At 41.6% G+C, this 14,406-nt stretch overlaps 1 protein-coding gene across 2 annotated transcripts in view; it reads left to right on the forward strand.

Annotated features, from left to right (window-relative positions):
* ARID5B (AT-rich interaction domain 5B) overlaps positions 1-14,406 on the forward strand; it is a 277,172-nt gene that overhangs the window by 113,165 nt on the left and 149,601 nt on the right. For both annotated transcript variants that reach the window (XM_075612969.1, XM_075612968.1), the window contains exon 4: positions 8,473-8,703. In XM_075612969.1, coding sequence (XP_075469084.1) covers positions 8,473-8,703 — 231 coding nt within the window. The remainder of the gene's footprint in view (positions 1-8,472; positions 8,704-14,406) is intronic.

Here is a 14,406-nt window from a genome sequence, read left to right on the forward strand (position 1 = left end):
TTTTTTCTTCTATTTTATATATATATATATATATATATATATATATATATATATATATATATATATATATGTAAATAATTTTTTCCCCTTTATATGAACCCTCAGAAGCTGGACCAGTGCACCCTAAGCTCAGGGAAAACCCCAATTCGGGATATATATATTATATATATATATATATATATATATATATATATTCAGCAAAACGGCGTCTCGGCTTTATTTCTGGGAAAAATTCCATCAATTTTAATATGGCACCGTGCAAATCACAGACTTGAGCTTTCCGTGGGTGATAATGTGAAAAGATTTAAAGTCTCCAATCAATAAGTTCAAATAATTTATTGATAAACTTTAATAAGTCCAGTGAATTTGAGCGAGGATTGAGTCAAATTAATTTAATTGTGACTCGCTCTAGAGCACCTTTGTTGACCAGCACTACTGCTGCTTTGCTATTTATCAAAATTATGGTTCTGCTTTTGTGGCTGTTCAATCCCACAACCTACGTCAACTCGTGGTATCTCCAAGGTCACCACCACCTTGCTACAATACCCAAAGAAAAGTCCGACAGCGACATGATGGAAACGAAAACACGCCAATGACCCATATTTTGAATTTGCTTTGATAAATAATTAGATATCTTTACTACAATTTGGTAGCTTGAGTATCTTACGCAGAGATTTAATCAATTCTCTATACCTTATAATACACAGCTGAATCTATATGGGAAACTTGCATGTTTCCCTATATATATATATATATATATATACAGTGGTCGACAAATCACCAAAAAATCTACTCGCCGAACACAAAAATCTACTCGCCACCTAGTACCAAACGTGTGCTGCTTGGGCCAATAGGAGCTCGCCACGATGTTAAATCCACTCGCCCGGGGCGTGCAAATGTATAGGTTTGTCGAACACTGTATATATATATATATATATATATATATATATATATATACACACACACACACACACACACACACACACACACACACACGGCTCAACAAATGCACTCACCCCCTCGACTGGGTCGAACGCATTTTGTCCGCTGTCGAGTGTTACCTGCAGTGGGGTGCGGCGTCTCCTGTCATTCTCCTGCTTTTCCCCTGCAACTTCCTGTGTCTCCCCTGAAGCTCGTGTGAAACAGGATTAACCTACGATTTGCAGATGACATTGTTATTTCTGCCACAAGTCCAGAAGATTCCTAGCAACAAATTGGAGAACTTGCCGAAGCGAGTTTGAATGTGGCCTCCATATGACTCTCAGCGAGACGACCAAAGTGATGTTAAACTAATGTGTCAAGTCTACAAAGATCGAAATAAATGGAAAAGAACTAGAAGAAGACAAAAACTATATCTACTTTTATCGGCGAATAACAATGGCTGGGAACTGTTTGAATGAAATCAATAGGAGAATGAAGATAGGATAGAGCGCATTTGAAGAAAGACAATATTTCAAGGGAATCTTCCACCGGGCCTCGAGAAGAGTTTTAGACCAATATATTCTACCCGTGTTCACGTATGGATGTGAAACTTTGACCCTAAATGCGAAAATTATTCAAAAACTTCAGACAACGCAAAGAAGTATGGAGAGATGTATGCTGGGTGTTACCCGTAGAGACCGGAAAAGGAATGAATGGATTTGAAAACCAATGTCTGTGACATCATCACATGGGTGAAGACATTAACATGGCAGTGTGCCGGACATATCACAAGAAGAAATGATCATCGTTGGTCAAAGATGATACTCGACTGGATTCTAGGTGCAATAAAAAGATGAAGACGACGACAAAAAGTAAGATGGGAGGATGAAATCAGAAAATGTGTTGGAGCAAATTGAAGACAGGCTGCAACTGCAGTACCTGGAAGATCCTTGGGGAGGCCTTCATCTAGCAGTGGATCAACAAGGGCTGCTGCTGCTGCTGATACACTTTATATATTTATATATATATGTATAATGTGTATGTTAAAAACCAAGCTGCACTTATTGCTGCTTTAAGGTATGGAATGTAGTTATTTATCTAGTTAGGGTATAAACTGTATGTCCCTGCTTTCTTTCTGATGGACTCATGCCATAGCAGTTTTGCAAGCATTATTCTAATTCTAATATCATTCTACAATTGTATGTTCCAGTTCATATAAAAAATATTATAGGAAACAAATGCCATAATAAGGCTGATGCAAATGTCCTTATGCAGTGTTAGAACTATCAACATCCTTACTGAGAAAATATGCTAATTGGAGATGAACAAGCAACTGAAATATATTTTACTTTCACTATTACATTCACATTTTAGCTGACCTGGCTGCTAATCCATCAGGAAGACTGAAAGTAAATGAATCATGATTTTTTTGCCTAATTGCATGAAGAACAATAAAGATCAGACACACATCTGTAGCATAGTTTGAAATTAGACTTTGCCCCTATTCTCACAACTATTTGTTTTTCAGTAAATAGAAAATATTTTATCCATTGTCCCACCATGCATTTTATAGCCTGCATACTCCTACCAGCAGAGTAACAGCATTCATTGATTTATTACGCACAGTGAGGTGTATTCGATTTGACTGTAGAGAAATATGTCGGTCATTGGAAAACTAAAGTCTATCAGAAGCTAAGACTTAGATACCTGTGCAATATTTATGAGCTGGTGTTTACAGAGGGATGTTCCCGTTGGGACTACACTACATGCCCTGTAGGGACCATATTTATTAAGTGGTGCTTTGCCAGAAGACACCTTCAGGTGAATAGACCTAAAAGTTTGGATGTCTAATCATTAAATATTTTGTAAAAGATATACGAGACATTCATTTCAGTTTAGATGTTAAATCCAATAATATTGTATAATAACCTTGGTATTTCAAAGTAAAAGAAAGAATATGCCTTGCATACACTGGCTGGCTATATTTTGCCAGCCCCTGTATTGACTTTCAAAGAGATGAAACTGATTTAATAAAGACCAGAAAAAACTACATATTGAGTACAACCTTCATTAGCTGTTCTTGCAAACGATATCAGGAAGAAGCCCAACAGCTATACAAATCAACGAATGATTCAAGGGCGGCATTAATTGACAGGGTCCCATTCTTTTGACCTCCTTAAGTATATTGAAAGCTGCTTGACGTATGTTGGATTTGCCTTTAAAATGATATTAAATCTGTCCAGCAAAGAGTCCATCACTTGCAACTTGATTGGCCTAACATGGCTACTTCATAATTTGATTGCTTTCTAGTGGATAATTAATTTAATGCATAATAGTACCAAAGTGTCCAATTTTATTTGCTTGAAAATTGGACATAATTGCAATTACATGTTGTACTTGATATTAAAATATCTATGAACATTTTTTTTATTAAGAGTAGGATATGGCTTTTAGTTGGATAACTATTTATATCGAGGGGTTGGCATTTTAATAAAATAAGTAAACTGTATATACATTTATGTCTAAATTTATGCTTTTTTTTTGGTTTCATAAATTAATCCAGTCAGTGTAACATTTCATTAAAGCCGCAGTCTGTGCGGCTTCCAGTGTTTTTCTATTTTACATATTCATTACCAGAACAGAGGTCTTCCCAAGAGCTGATACTTCTCTAGATTATCCCCTTTCCCCTCCCTCCCCCGGTCCCCTTTGCCTCCCTCCCCCAGTCACTTTCCCCTCCCTCCCCAGCCTCTTTCCCCTCCCTCCCCCAGTCCCCTTTCCCTCCTCCCCGCCTGCCCTCCCTCCCCCGTAGGGTGCCAATAGGGTGCCAATAATGTGTAGTGTCACTGTTCCAAACAAGAGCTGAGAGGCAGAGAACTAGGAACGCAGTTGCCGGAGGAGCTGAATTAAAGGTGGCATAGCTCACACAGCTCACATTCAATAGAGAACATTGGTGGGCACAGAAGTAGCCACGTGTTAGAGCTACAGTGAGTACCAGGAAGTGCTACTCAGGTTTGCAGTGACCGGTGGAGCTGAATTGGAGGTGACACGGCTCATGCAGCTCACATCGATCTACAGACAGCAGAGAACCCAGGAAAGCTCAGACTCAGTCACGTGGTACAGCCAGCAGAGACGGAGCATGAGATTTTCTCCTAAATCGCCTGATTTCAAGCCTTGTTTGTGAGTGAGCTACTTTTATGTCCAGCCCCATTAAATTGTGTAACAATAATACACTAGGAGTGCCCCTGTTCTTCTTTTTGAAGTGAAACTTCTTTAGTGGCACCTCATTCCTAATGGGACAAAAATGGATTGTGGGGATAGAAAATGAAACGGATGTGACGTCAAAGTGCTGACGTCACAGTGCTGGCAGTTGAGGCCAGGCTGTGTTCTGGCAAATCATATGCGGCGCCACTCCTAACCATCTTTGCTCCCCCCCAAACGGTCCCCCCCACCTGCTCAATATTTACTCGCCGCCGCAGCTCCTAACGAGCTCTGCTCCGCCCACCCGCTGACATGCGGCGGCGGCGCTAGCCCTCAAAATTTAATTGCCGCCACTCCCTGCTGACCTCCCTCGGCCGAGGCATGGAACGGGGGGGGGTTAGAGTGAGCTGCGTTCCCCACAGCACAATCAGAAGGGGATCGCTGCAGCGCTCCCCTCGAAGCCAGCTCCCGCTGACGATGACGCGCTGCCCCCCTTCCCCCGCCGACACTGCCTCTGCCCACGCAGCACTTCCGGAGGGGGGGGCTTTATTAAGCTTTCTGCCCGGTGCCCGGTGCGGCCGCGTCTCGCCGGGGGGTGGGGGAGTAGGAGAGTCTCAGGCAGAGCCGCCGCGGGTCCGCAGCTCTGCCTGTCTGTGAGGGGGGGGGGGGGGAGGAGGAGAGACTCAGGCAGAGCCACCGCGGTTCCGCAGCTCTGCCTGTCTGTGAGGGGGGTGGGGAGGAGGAGAGACTCAGGCAGAGCCACCGCGGGTCCGCATCTCTGCCTGTCTGTGAGGGGGGGGAGGAGAGACTCAGGCAGAGCCGCCGCGGGTCCGCAGCTCTGCCTGTCTGTGAGGGGGGGGAGGAGAGACTCAGGCAGAGCCACCGCGGGTCCGCAGCTCTGCCTGTCTGTGAGGGGGGGGAGGAGAGACTCAGGCAGAGCCGCCGCGGGTCCGCAGCTCTGCCTGTCTGTGAGGGGGGGGGTGTGAGGGGAGGAGGAGAGTCTCAGGCAGAGCCGCCGCGGGTCCGCAGCTCTGCCTGTCTGTGAGGGGGGGGGGTGTGAGGGGAGGAGGAGAGTCTCAGGCAGAGCCGCCGCGGGTCCGCAGCTCTGCCTGTCTGTGAGGGGGGGGGTGTGAGGGGAGGAGGAGAGACTCAGGCAGAGCCGCCGCGGGTCCGCAGCTCTGCCTGCCTGTGAGGGGAGGAGGAGAGTCTCAGGCAGAGCCGCCGCGGGTCCGCAGCTCTGCCTGTCTGTGAGAGGGGGGGGGGAGGAGAGACTCAGGCAGAGCTGCCGCGGGTCCGCAGCTCTGCCTGTCTGTGAGAGGGGGGGGGGGAGGAGAGACTCAGGCAGAGCCGCCGCGGGTCCGCAGCTCTGCCTGTCTGTGAGAGGGGGGGGGAGGAGAGACTCAGGCAGAGCCGCCGCGGGTCCGCAGCTCTGCCTGTTTGTGAGGGGGAGGGGGTGTGAGGAGAGCAGGAGAGTCTCAGGCAGAGCCGCCGCGGGTCCGCAGCTCTGCCTGTCTGTGAGGGGGGGGGAGTCAGGAGAGAGGGGGCAGGACACAGAAAGAGAGACACACACACATACATATATACACACACACATACATATATACACACACACATACATATATACACACACACACACACTGACTGACACACATACACACACACACTGACTGACACACACACACACTGACTGACACACATACACACACACTGACTGACACACATGCACACACACTGACACACATACACACACACTGACTGACACACACACACACACACACACTGACTGACACATACACACACACACACTGACTGACACACATACACACACACACACACACTGAATGACACACATATACACACACACACTGACTGACACACACATACACACACACACACACACACACACTGACTGACACACACACATACACACACATACACACACTGACTGACACACATACACACACACACACACGCACACTGACACACATATGCACGCACACTGACACACATATGCACGCACACTGACTGACACACATACACTCACTGACTGACACACATACACTCACTGACTGGCACACATACACTCACTGACTGACACACATACACACACTGACCGACACAGAGAGACATTCACACAACACAGAGAGAGAGACATACACTGACACACACACACACATTGACTGACACACACACACACACACACACACACACACACTGACTGACACACATGCAAACACTGACTGACACACATGCACACACTGAAACACACACTGACTGACACACACACACACACAATGACTGATACGCACGCACACTGACACACATACACACACTGACCGACACAGAGAGACATTCACACAACACAGAGAGAGACATACTGACTGACACACACACTCACACACTGACTGACACACACACACACACATTGACTGACACACTAACTGACACACATGCACACACTGACTGACACACATGCACACACTGACTGACACACATGCACACACTGACTGACACACATGAACACACTGACTGACACACATGAACACACTGACTGACACACATGAACACACTGACTGACACACATGCACACACTGACTGACACATGAACACACTGACTGACACACATGAACACACTGACTGACACACATGAACACACTGACTGACACACATACACACACTGACTGACACACATACATAATCGCTGACTGACACACATACATACACAAACATACATACATACTCTCTGACACACATACATACTCTCTGACTGACACACATACATACTCACTGACTGACACATACACTGACTGACACATGTGTGCCGAGCACGCGCGTTATAAGTCAATTTCTGTGACAAAAGTCAAAGAAGTTTCACTTACTATGCGCGTGCACAGCACACACAGCTTTTTTGTTGTTTTTTTGTAAGTATCTTTGAAGGAACTGGTGATTCCTGAGTCCGGGATGCAAAGACCCCGGAGGACTGTGTCACTGGGACTGGTTATTTTTACATTTCATATTTTTTATACAATTTTTGATATAAAAGTTTTATTTATACTTATTATTTTTATATTATCTAAATTGTTTACATTGATTATATTTTATTGTACTATTATTGGCAGGAATCATTTGATTCATACATAGGATTTATTCCAGCATTGTTTGTAAAATATTGGTTTAATCAATCATTCACCTGGCTACTCTTCACAGTTAATATCAAATTAAAGGTGGGTTCTAACAGCTAGGTGTACATACTATATGTGTAACAATTAGGCACTGTTTCAATTATTTTGCTTTGAGAGAGAGAGATCTGTACCCTATTAGCCGAGCTTAATAATAAAAAACAAACAGTCAATACCGTCCTGTGGCTAATTAAATGCTTTTATTTGTGCGAGCTTTCGAGATACACTGATCTCTTCTTCAGGTGGTGTTACAATGAATAAAACAAGAAAATGTTTTACTTTCAAACAGGGCAGCCTGGAATGTTATCTGTGGGTGAAGCCTATCCCCCCTCAACCCCCCCCCCCCCTCAGTGCAGTATGCGATTTATGACTTTAGGTGTTAAATGGTCACTGAATGTTTGTGATGTCAGAGTGTTTGTGTATGTATGTGTGTGTATGTGTGTATAAAGCGTCCACAGTGTATACAGCACTTTACAAAATGTGTATAACAATGGTGTGGGTAGGTGTAGAAATGTAAGAGGGTGTTGCATTAATATTAATGTGTTTAGATACTATGTACTGTAGTCCCTATTGGTATATAGGGATAGAATTACATTGTACATTTGTATGTGTAAGAGACAGCTATGTGTGCATTCGTGTGTGTGTGTGTGTGTGTGTGTGTGTGTGTGTGTGTGTGTGTGTGTGTGTGTGTGTGTGTGTGTGTGTGTGTGTGTGTGTGTCTGTATATATATATATATATATATATATACTGTATATAGATATATATATTAGTGCTTTAATTACTATTGACCATCAATAATGATACAATTGCAGTAATAGTATTATGTGATATGTGATAACTTCTATCTAGTATGGTCATTCATTGAAAATGTATAGATTTCTTTTTACCATTTTATCTTATTTCTTTACATTCATACAGTACACACAGATGATGGGGTTGAGCAACCAGGAAATACCAATGTCTCATAACTTCTGACTGCAGAAGCCCATTGTTCTCATTTTAATTTTTTAACTCTCACTCACTCACCTATTCACCATTACATTTACACTCACAGATATTCAAATGAAAGAACTATAAGGTCATGGGAAGTCCGTATTCTGACATATGCATTTATAAAATGGTTTTGCTTTGTTGTGTTCAGGATTATCAAATGTTGTCTTTCTTGAATCACAGGTGAAGATGAAGACGAGAGAAATATGATGGTTCTAAGTTATCCACAATATTGCCGTTATCGTTCAATCCTGAAACGTATTCAGGCCAAGCCTTCCTCAGTGTTGGCAGACCAGTTTGTTCAGGCCCTTGGCGGTATTGCAGTCATCAACAAGAACACAAAGATCCTTTACTGTCGGGACACCTTTGACCACCCAACTTTAATCGAAAATGAAAGTATATGTGATGAATTTGGTAAGTTGTTGTGCTTGGGCACATTATATAAAACTCATTTACTAAAGAAATGCTCAAATAGGGAAGAACGGACCCCATTTGTTTTTTGTTTTTTTAAATATGTAATTTCCATATTTAATCCCTGAATCAATATACATTTTTAAAGAAACCCAAATATATGATTGTTCAGTGTTTTTAAGTCATTATCACGATTCAGTGAATATTCCACACTTGCATATCTGTCATAATATAAATAGAAAATAGATATGTTATCAAGACAAGACATTCATTGAATAATATGTGGAAATATCAAGTACTGTACTCCAAATGATCAGAGATTTTATCACTAAATAACAAATAACTTTATTTCACACGATTCAATATCATTTGGAATTTATAGATGTAAAATTACAATAGTATAGATATTGTTTATAAGATAATGTTATAATGCTTTCTATTTATATGATATGACATTCTAATATTTTTAAAATATAATATATATGTTTTGTTTTCGATTCTGTTTCTTAGCTGTTTCTTTAGAATTTCTAGCACTGGGAGCTCCAATTGCTTTTCAGCTAATTACAGTGATATTGTACATGCTGGCTTGTTATAAAGTATTTGCGGAAATACTGTATGTACAAACCAAATCTGTACACATTCGTTTGGATAAATGTTTATGACTAATATAATTAGTGTAATTATTGTCCTGTAATACAGTATGTATGTGTGTCTTTGTGTATACATTTACCCCAAACAGAAATACGTTGCAGCCTTTGGATATTCCCTGTAAAGCACAGTACTATTACAAACAGTCCAGCTTTTCTGGAAAGGAAAGACATTGTACGTTTCGGCTTTATACCAATTAGTCTTCCTTAGTTCTCTCGTCAATTATCAGGCCTTTTGGAAACTGAAGTTTTTCAGGTAGTTTCACCTGAAATAATTTGTATGCAATTGTTATCTTATAACCCAAGTAAACATGCTGGTTAGTACTCTGACGGCCTGAAACCGCACCGCTGAATGACATCTAATCTTAACGCTGCTAAATTAAAGCAAATGTACTTTGCTGGATTATTAGATCAGATTGCTTCATTTCCTAATTCAGTTGTACGTGTTGCAATTTCACCACACTATTCTGTTACCTCACCATAATCAAATAGGAAACATATTTCAATAGTATCTACTGTTACGGAAATGACATTTCATTGGTCTGCACAGTAGTATAGGTTTTAATAGCAAAAATATTGTTTACAGAATTGTGCAATTCCTGCCCGCCTTTGAACCTTTCAAATGCAAATAGAAGCGTCTTCCCTTTTAGTTACTGGTACACTAGAATGACTGTGTCTACATACTTTAAGCATGAATAATTTCTTTCAGAAAATGACTGTTTTAAAACCACATTTGCTTCTCATTCTGTTTCTCGACACCCACCCACTCACTATAATTGTCTATAGTACCTTTTTTTTCCCTTCTTTTTGTTCTTGGTGTTGACGAATATTTATCATTTGTAAAATGGTATATGCGGCTATGAATTTGTAATGTTGGCTTTCTTTGATTCACATTTTTACAACAATCCTCCCCACTGCTTCTCACACAGTTTAAATAATGTGGAGTTCTGTAAGGATTTTTTTTTTTAACACACAATAGCAAGTTCTTTTAAGAAATGGCAAGAGTTGTTGTCCACAAGAAATGGGAACACAAACAAAAAGGACTTTTTTTTTTAATGAGACCCTTTATATCCATTGTAGAGTATGTGGACATTTATCAGATTGATCTGTGGGGCAGTGCGGGTAGAGAGGTTTCCTAGGGCCCAGGACTAGAGCTTCGCCTAGGGACCCCTCCGTGTCAGCGCTGCACCCCCCCCCGTCGGTGCCGTGCCCCCCATGTCAGCAGCCTTTTGAGTCCTCTCGTTTCACACCTGTATTTCTCTCCCCCCTGTCTCTCACTCTTCCCCCCTCTCTACCTCAGTCACTCACTCTCCCCCTTCCTCTCTTAAACCCCCTCTCTGCCATCACTGAATTACCTCTGCTCATTCAGTCCCGCTCCCTCAATTATCCTTTCCTCACACTCATTTCCCCCTCCTCCCCTGGCCACACACACAATTCCCCCAATACCCATACAATTGCCCCTCCCACACTACCCCATCACGGGCGACCAGGACTATCACATCAGGGCTCAATTCGCCAGACAAACACAGAGTTTATCAAATTAATTTATTGGAAAAATAAATATCCACAACATCTACAGTAAATCAACACACACACTTACAGCTGGGAGACTGGGGTAACCCTATAAACCTTTGTGCAGGGATCTTTCTAAAGAGATTTTCCCTGTTCTTTCTTCCTGCAGGGTCCTCTGCAGCTTCTCCCAGTTACTCACAACTTCTTCCCAGCTGCCTCAGCTAAAGAACTCTGAATTCACAGCTAAAGCTGAGCTAGCTGATTTTGTCTGATCTAGCTAGGGGTCTCCCTCCCCCCAGGTGTCTGCAATATGACCCAGCCCCTAATTGGTGGGTGGAAATGTAACAACAAACAGTTACATGCAAAGAGTTACTTGGAAAGACCACAGACCATTTTGCAACATTCCAGCTGAACATAACATTAACCCCTGGTTCCGGAATTTTTGGAACCAAGCTTACAATACAGATATATATATATATATATATAATACTGAGTTAAGTTATGGTGAGTAAAAAAAGTGACAAAAACCCTCCACAGCAAAGCAAATATGCAAATGTAAATACAACTGTATGCTCATCTGCATGTCTTAGGCAGGTCTGCAACCCCACCTTTCACCATCATCACCCAACACACAGCACTTCCACTGCAGCAAGGGATTCTGTATATATATATATATACACACACACACACAAACACACACACACACACACACACACACACACACACACACACACACACACACACACACACACACACACACACACACACACACACACACACACACTCTCTCTCTCTCTCTCTCTCCCCCCCTACACACACACACTCTCTCTCTTTCTCTCTCTCTCTCCCCCCTACACACACACACACACACACACACACACACACACACACACACACACACACACACACACACACACACACACACACACACACACACACACACACACACACACACACACACACACACAATACAGATGTATTACTGACAGGTAGGGGTAATGGCAGGCTTGACCTTTACTTAAAGACACCCCTAAACCCCCCCCCCCCCCCAGATACAGACACCACTACACACCCCCTCAGATGCAACACCCCACCAGATGCTACCCTATTACTACTACTACTATTAGGCATAAATACTAATTTCAGTCAAACACAGTGACTTCATTTTTCCAGCTCATTTTTAGACCTACACGTTTGTATAATATGTGAGAAATATAATGACTATTTGAAGGAACTTTAGCTTCCATTCTGGTATCATCAGGGTTTGTTCACTTATCCAGCATGAGTGACAGATTTGGGGTGACGATTGGCCGGAATCGTGCTTGCTATACCATATATTCCAATGGTACTCAATTGGGTTGGGGTGCCACAGAGTATCATCAACAGAGAAACGAAGCTGCTACCAGGCAAGTTCTGCAGGTGCGGGTCTCGCTGGTGACAGAACTGAAAATCACTGCTCTTGTTCTAGGAGTCGCATCACACATTACTTTACATAATGCTACGTGAGGCCTTGTGGTGATGATACTCCAAGGCTACTCGATTGCAACTCCACCGCTTTGCAAGGTGTTTTATCTATAACTTGTGGATGAGTAACTTTATTATTTTGGTGAACTTCAATGTTTTCTTTCAAACTTTCGGTGTCATCATTTCAGATGTCTGGATTCCTGTTTGACTCTTTATCCGACCACTTCTTAACTCCATCTTTCAATAAGATACTTAAGCATGTATCTTGTTTTTCCTGTCCGCAAACAACAACATATATTGGCTAGTCTGTTAAAGATGGTCTTATTCTTTTCGTAATTTAATCTCTTTATTTTCTTTATTGGATATTTATGAAATCTTAATTTTTTCCCTATTTGGAGTTTGTTACTTGCACATTTAAATATATTCAATAAATCAGGTTCAGATACATATCTATAATATTTCCTTTTTTTTTAAAAAATATTGTGGACTGATGACTAGAGTCAACGTTGTTATGATTACGTTTAAAAAAACAGTTTGAGACAGAGCACCTTGTTTACTTCGTTTTCCAAGTGCCACCATAAAATGGGGCAGCTCTTTGTTTTTAGGAACAGGTTATGTTAGTATTAAGTACATTGCTATTACATGTGTAAAGTGATGACAGCTTAATCTTCAACGGATCAGAATGGCACAGGGAATGCTTGGGTTATTACAAGACCCTGATATGTATCTAAAGGATGTGTAGAGTGATCAGAAGAATGTAAGCATTTTGTAAATAGCGAATTCAATTAATGATGGGGTTGTATTAACTTAGCTCTGTAAGTGCCATGGGATGTACTACATGTAACATTTGTAATGTATTCACTGTATGTGAAATTTAGCCTGGTGGTAAAAGTACTGGGCAAAGTCTATGGGCCTTAAGCAAGTCCCTTATGCTTAGGCTGAAGGAGAAGCTACAGTACAGTAGGTGATAATAACATGTGAAGCAGGTGAACTGTGCGTCGGCTCTCTCCTTTGGACCTTGGGAAAGTTATTCTACTGTACCTCCCTGTGCCTAAAGCACCACAATTGCACTGTAAGCAAAATGCTGTGTACAGCGCTACATACACCAACAGCAGTATAAGAGAGAAACTAATATTATTGGCACCAGAATGAACAGAAGGTTATTGTGCTGGTAAATGTTATTATCGTATATTGTCTTAATTGTGGAAAAATATTATTTTAGGTTTCAGTACTGCCCTACTGTATGTACATCCCTTGATTTTCTAGTTGTAAGTTTGAATAAACTAAAGCATTTCCTACTCACTGTAAGTGCATAGAGTCAGCTCTTTTAGAGATGCTGATGAAGGTGCTTATCGTTCTAATGGGAGTTAGTGTATTTGTTTTACTATCCCAGACAGATATGTCACTGGCTGGGAAACTGAATTGATTGAAGTACTGTACATGTGTTAGATACCTTACTCAGAAAACCAGTTTATCGAAGAAAGTGTACCTTTGTCTGTAGTAGTAATAGATTTTTTTCTGAATCATTTTTTATTGCTTTATTTTCTCTTACCTATCATGTGAATACAGGTCAGCAGACTGTTCCAAGCTGATGACAGGACATATGTTCTTTTCTGACAATGAGGGTTAGGGGGAAATTATGATCTGCAAATATTATTCACACACACCTTCCAATCTAGCTGGTAACAACATTCTCTAAAATCATATGCTATATTCGGAGCCTTATTTGGAAGCTCAGCAAATAGGATGATTTGTATACTGTACATCATTTTAGATGAAAACAGTGAATCTTTAATTTATCACATGATCAACGAACAAAAGAACAATATGATATTCCTTAAAGGGTTCTTACCTCGTAGGAGCAAAGTAAGCAGTGGCATGCTCAGGATTTATTTAATTGAGTGAGAGAGAAAAAATCAAACAAGTGTAAGTAGTTTTAATAAATGTTTTTTCAACTTTTTATATGTCTATTGTAGCCTTGCTTTGGAGAGTTTTAACAATCTTTAATTTATTTTAGTGATAAGACTGTTTGCAAACAAAGAGCAGAGCTTTGTTGCACACCTGCCAGTAAAGTGGTAACATG

Source organism: Ascaphus truei, chromosome 8 (assembly GCF_040206685.1).
Source record: "Ascaphus truei isolate aAscTru1 chromosome 8, aAscTru1.hap1, whole genome shotgun sequence".
Taxonomy (NCBI): Eukaryota; Metazoa; Chordata; class Amphibia; order Anura; family Ascaphidae; genus Ascaphus; species Ascaphus truei.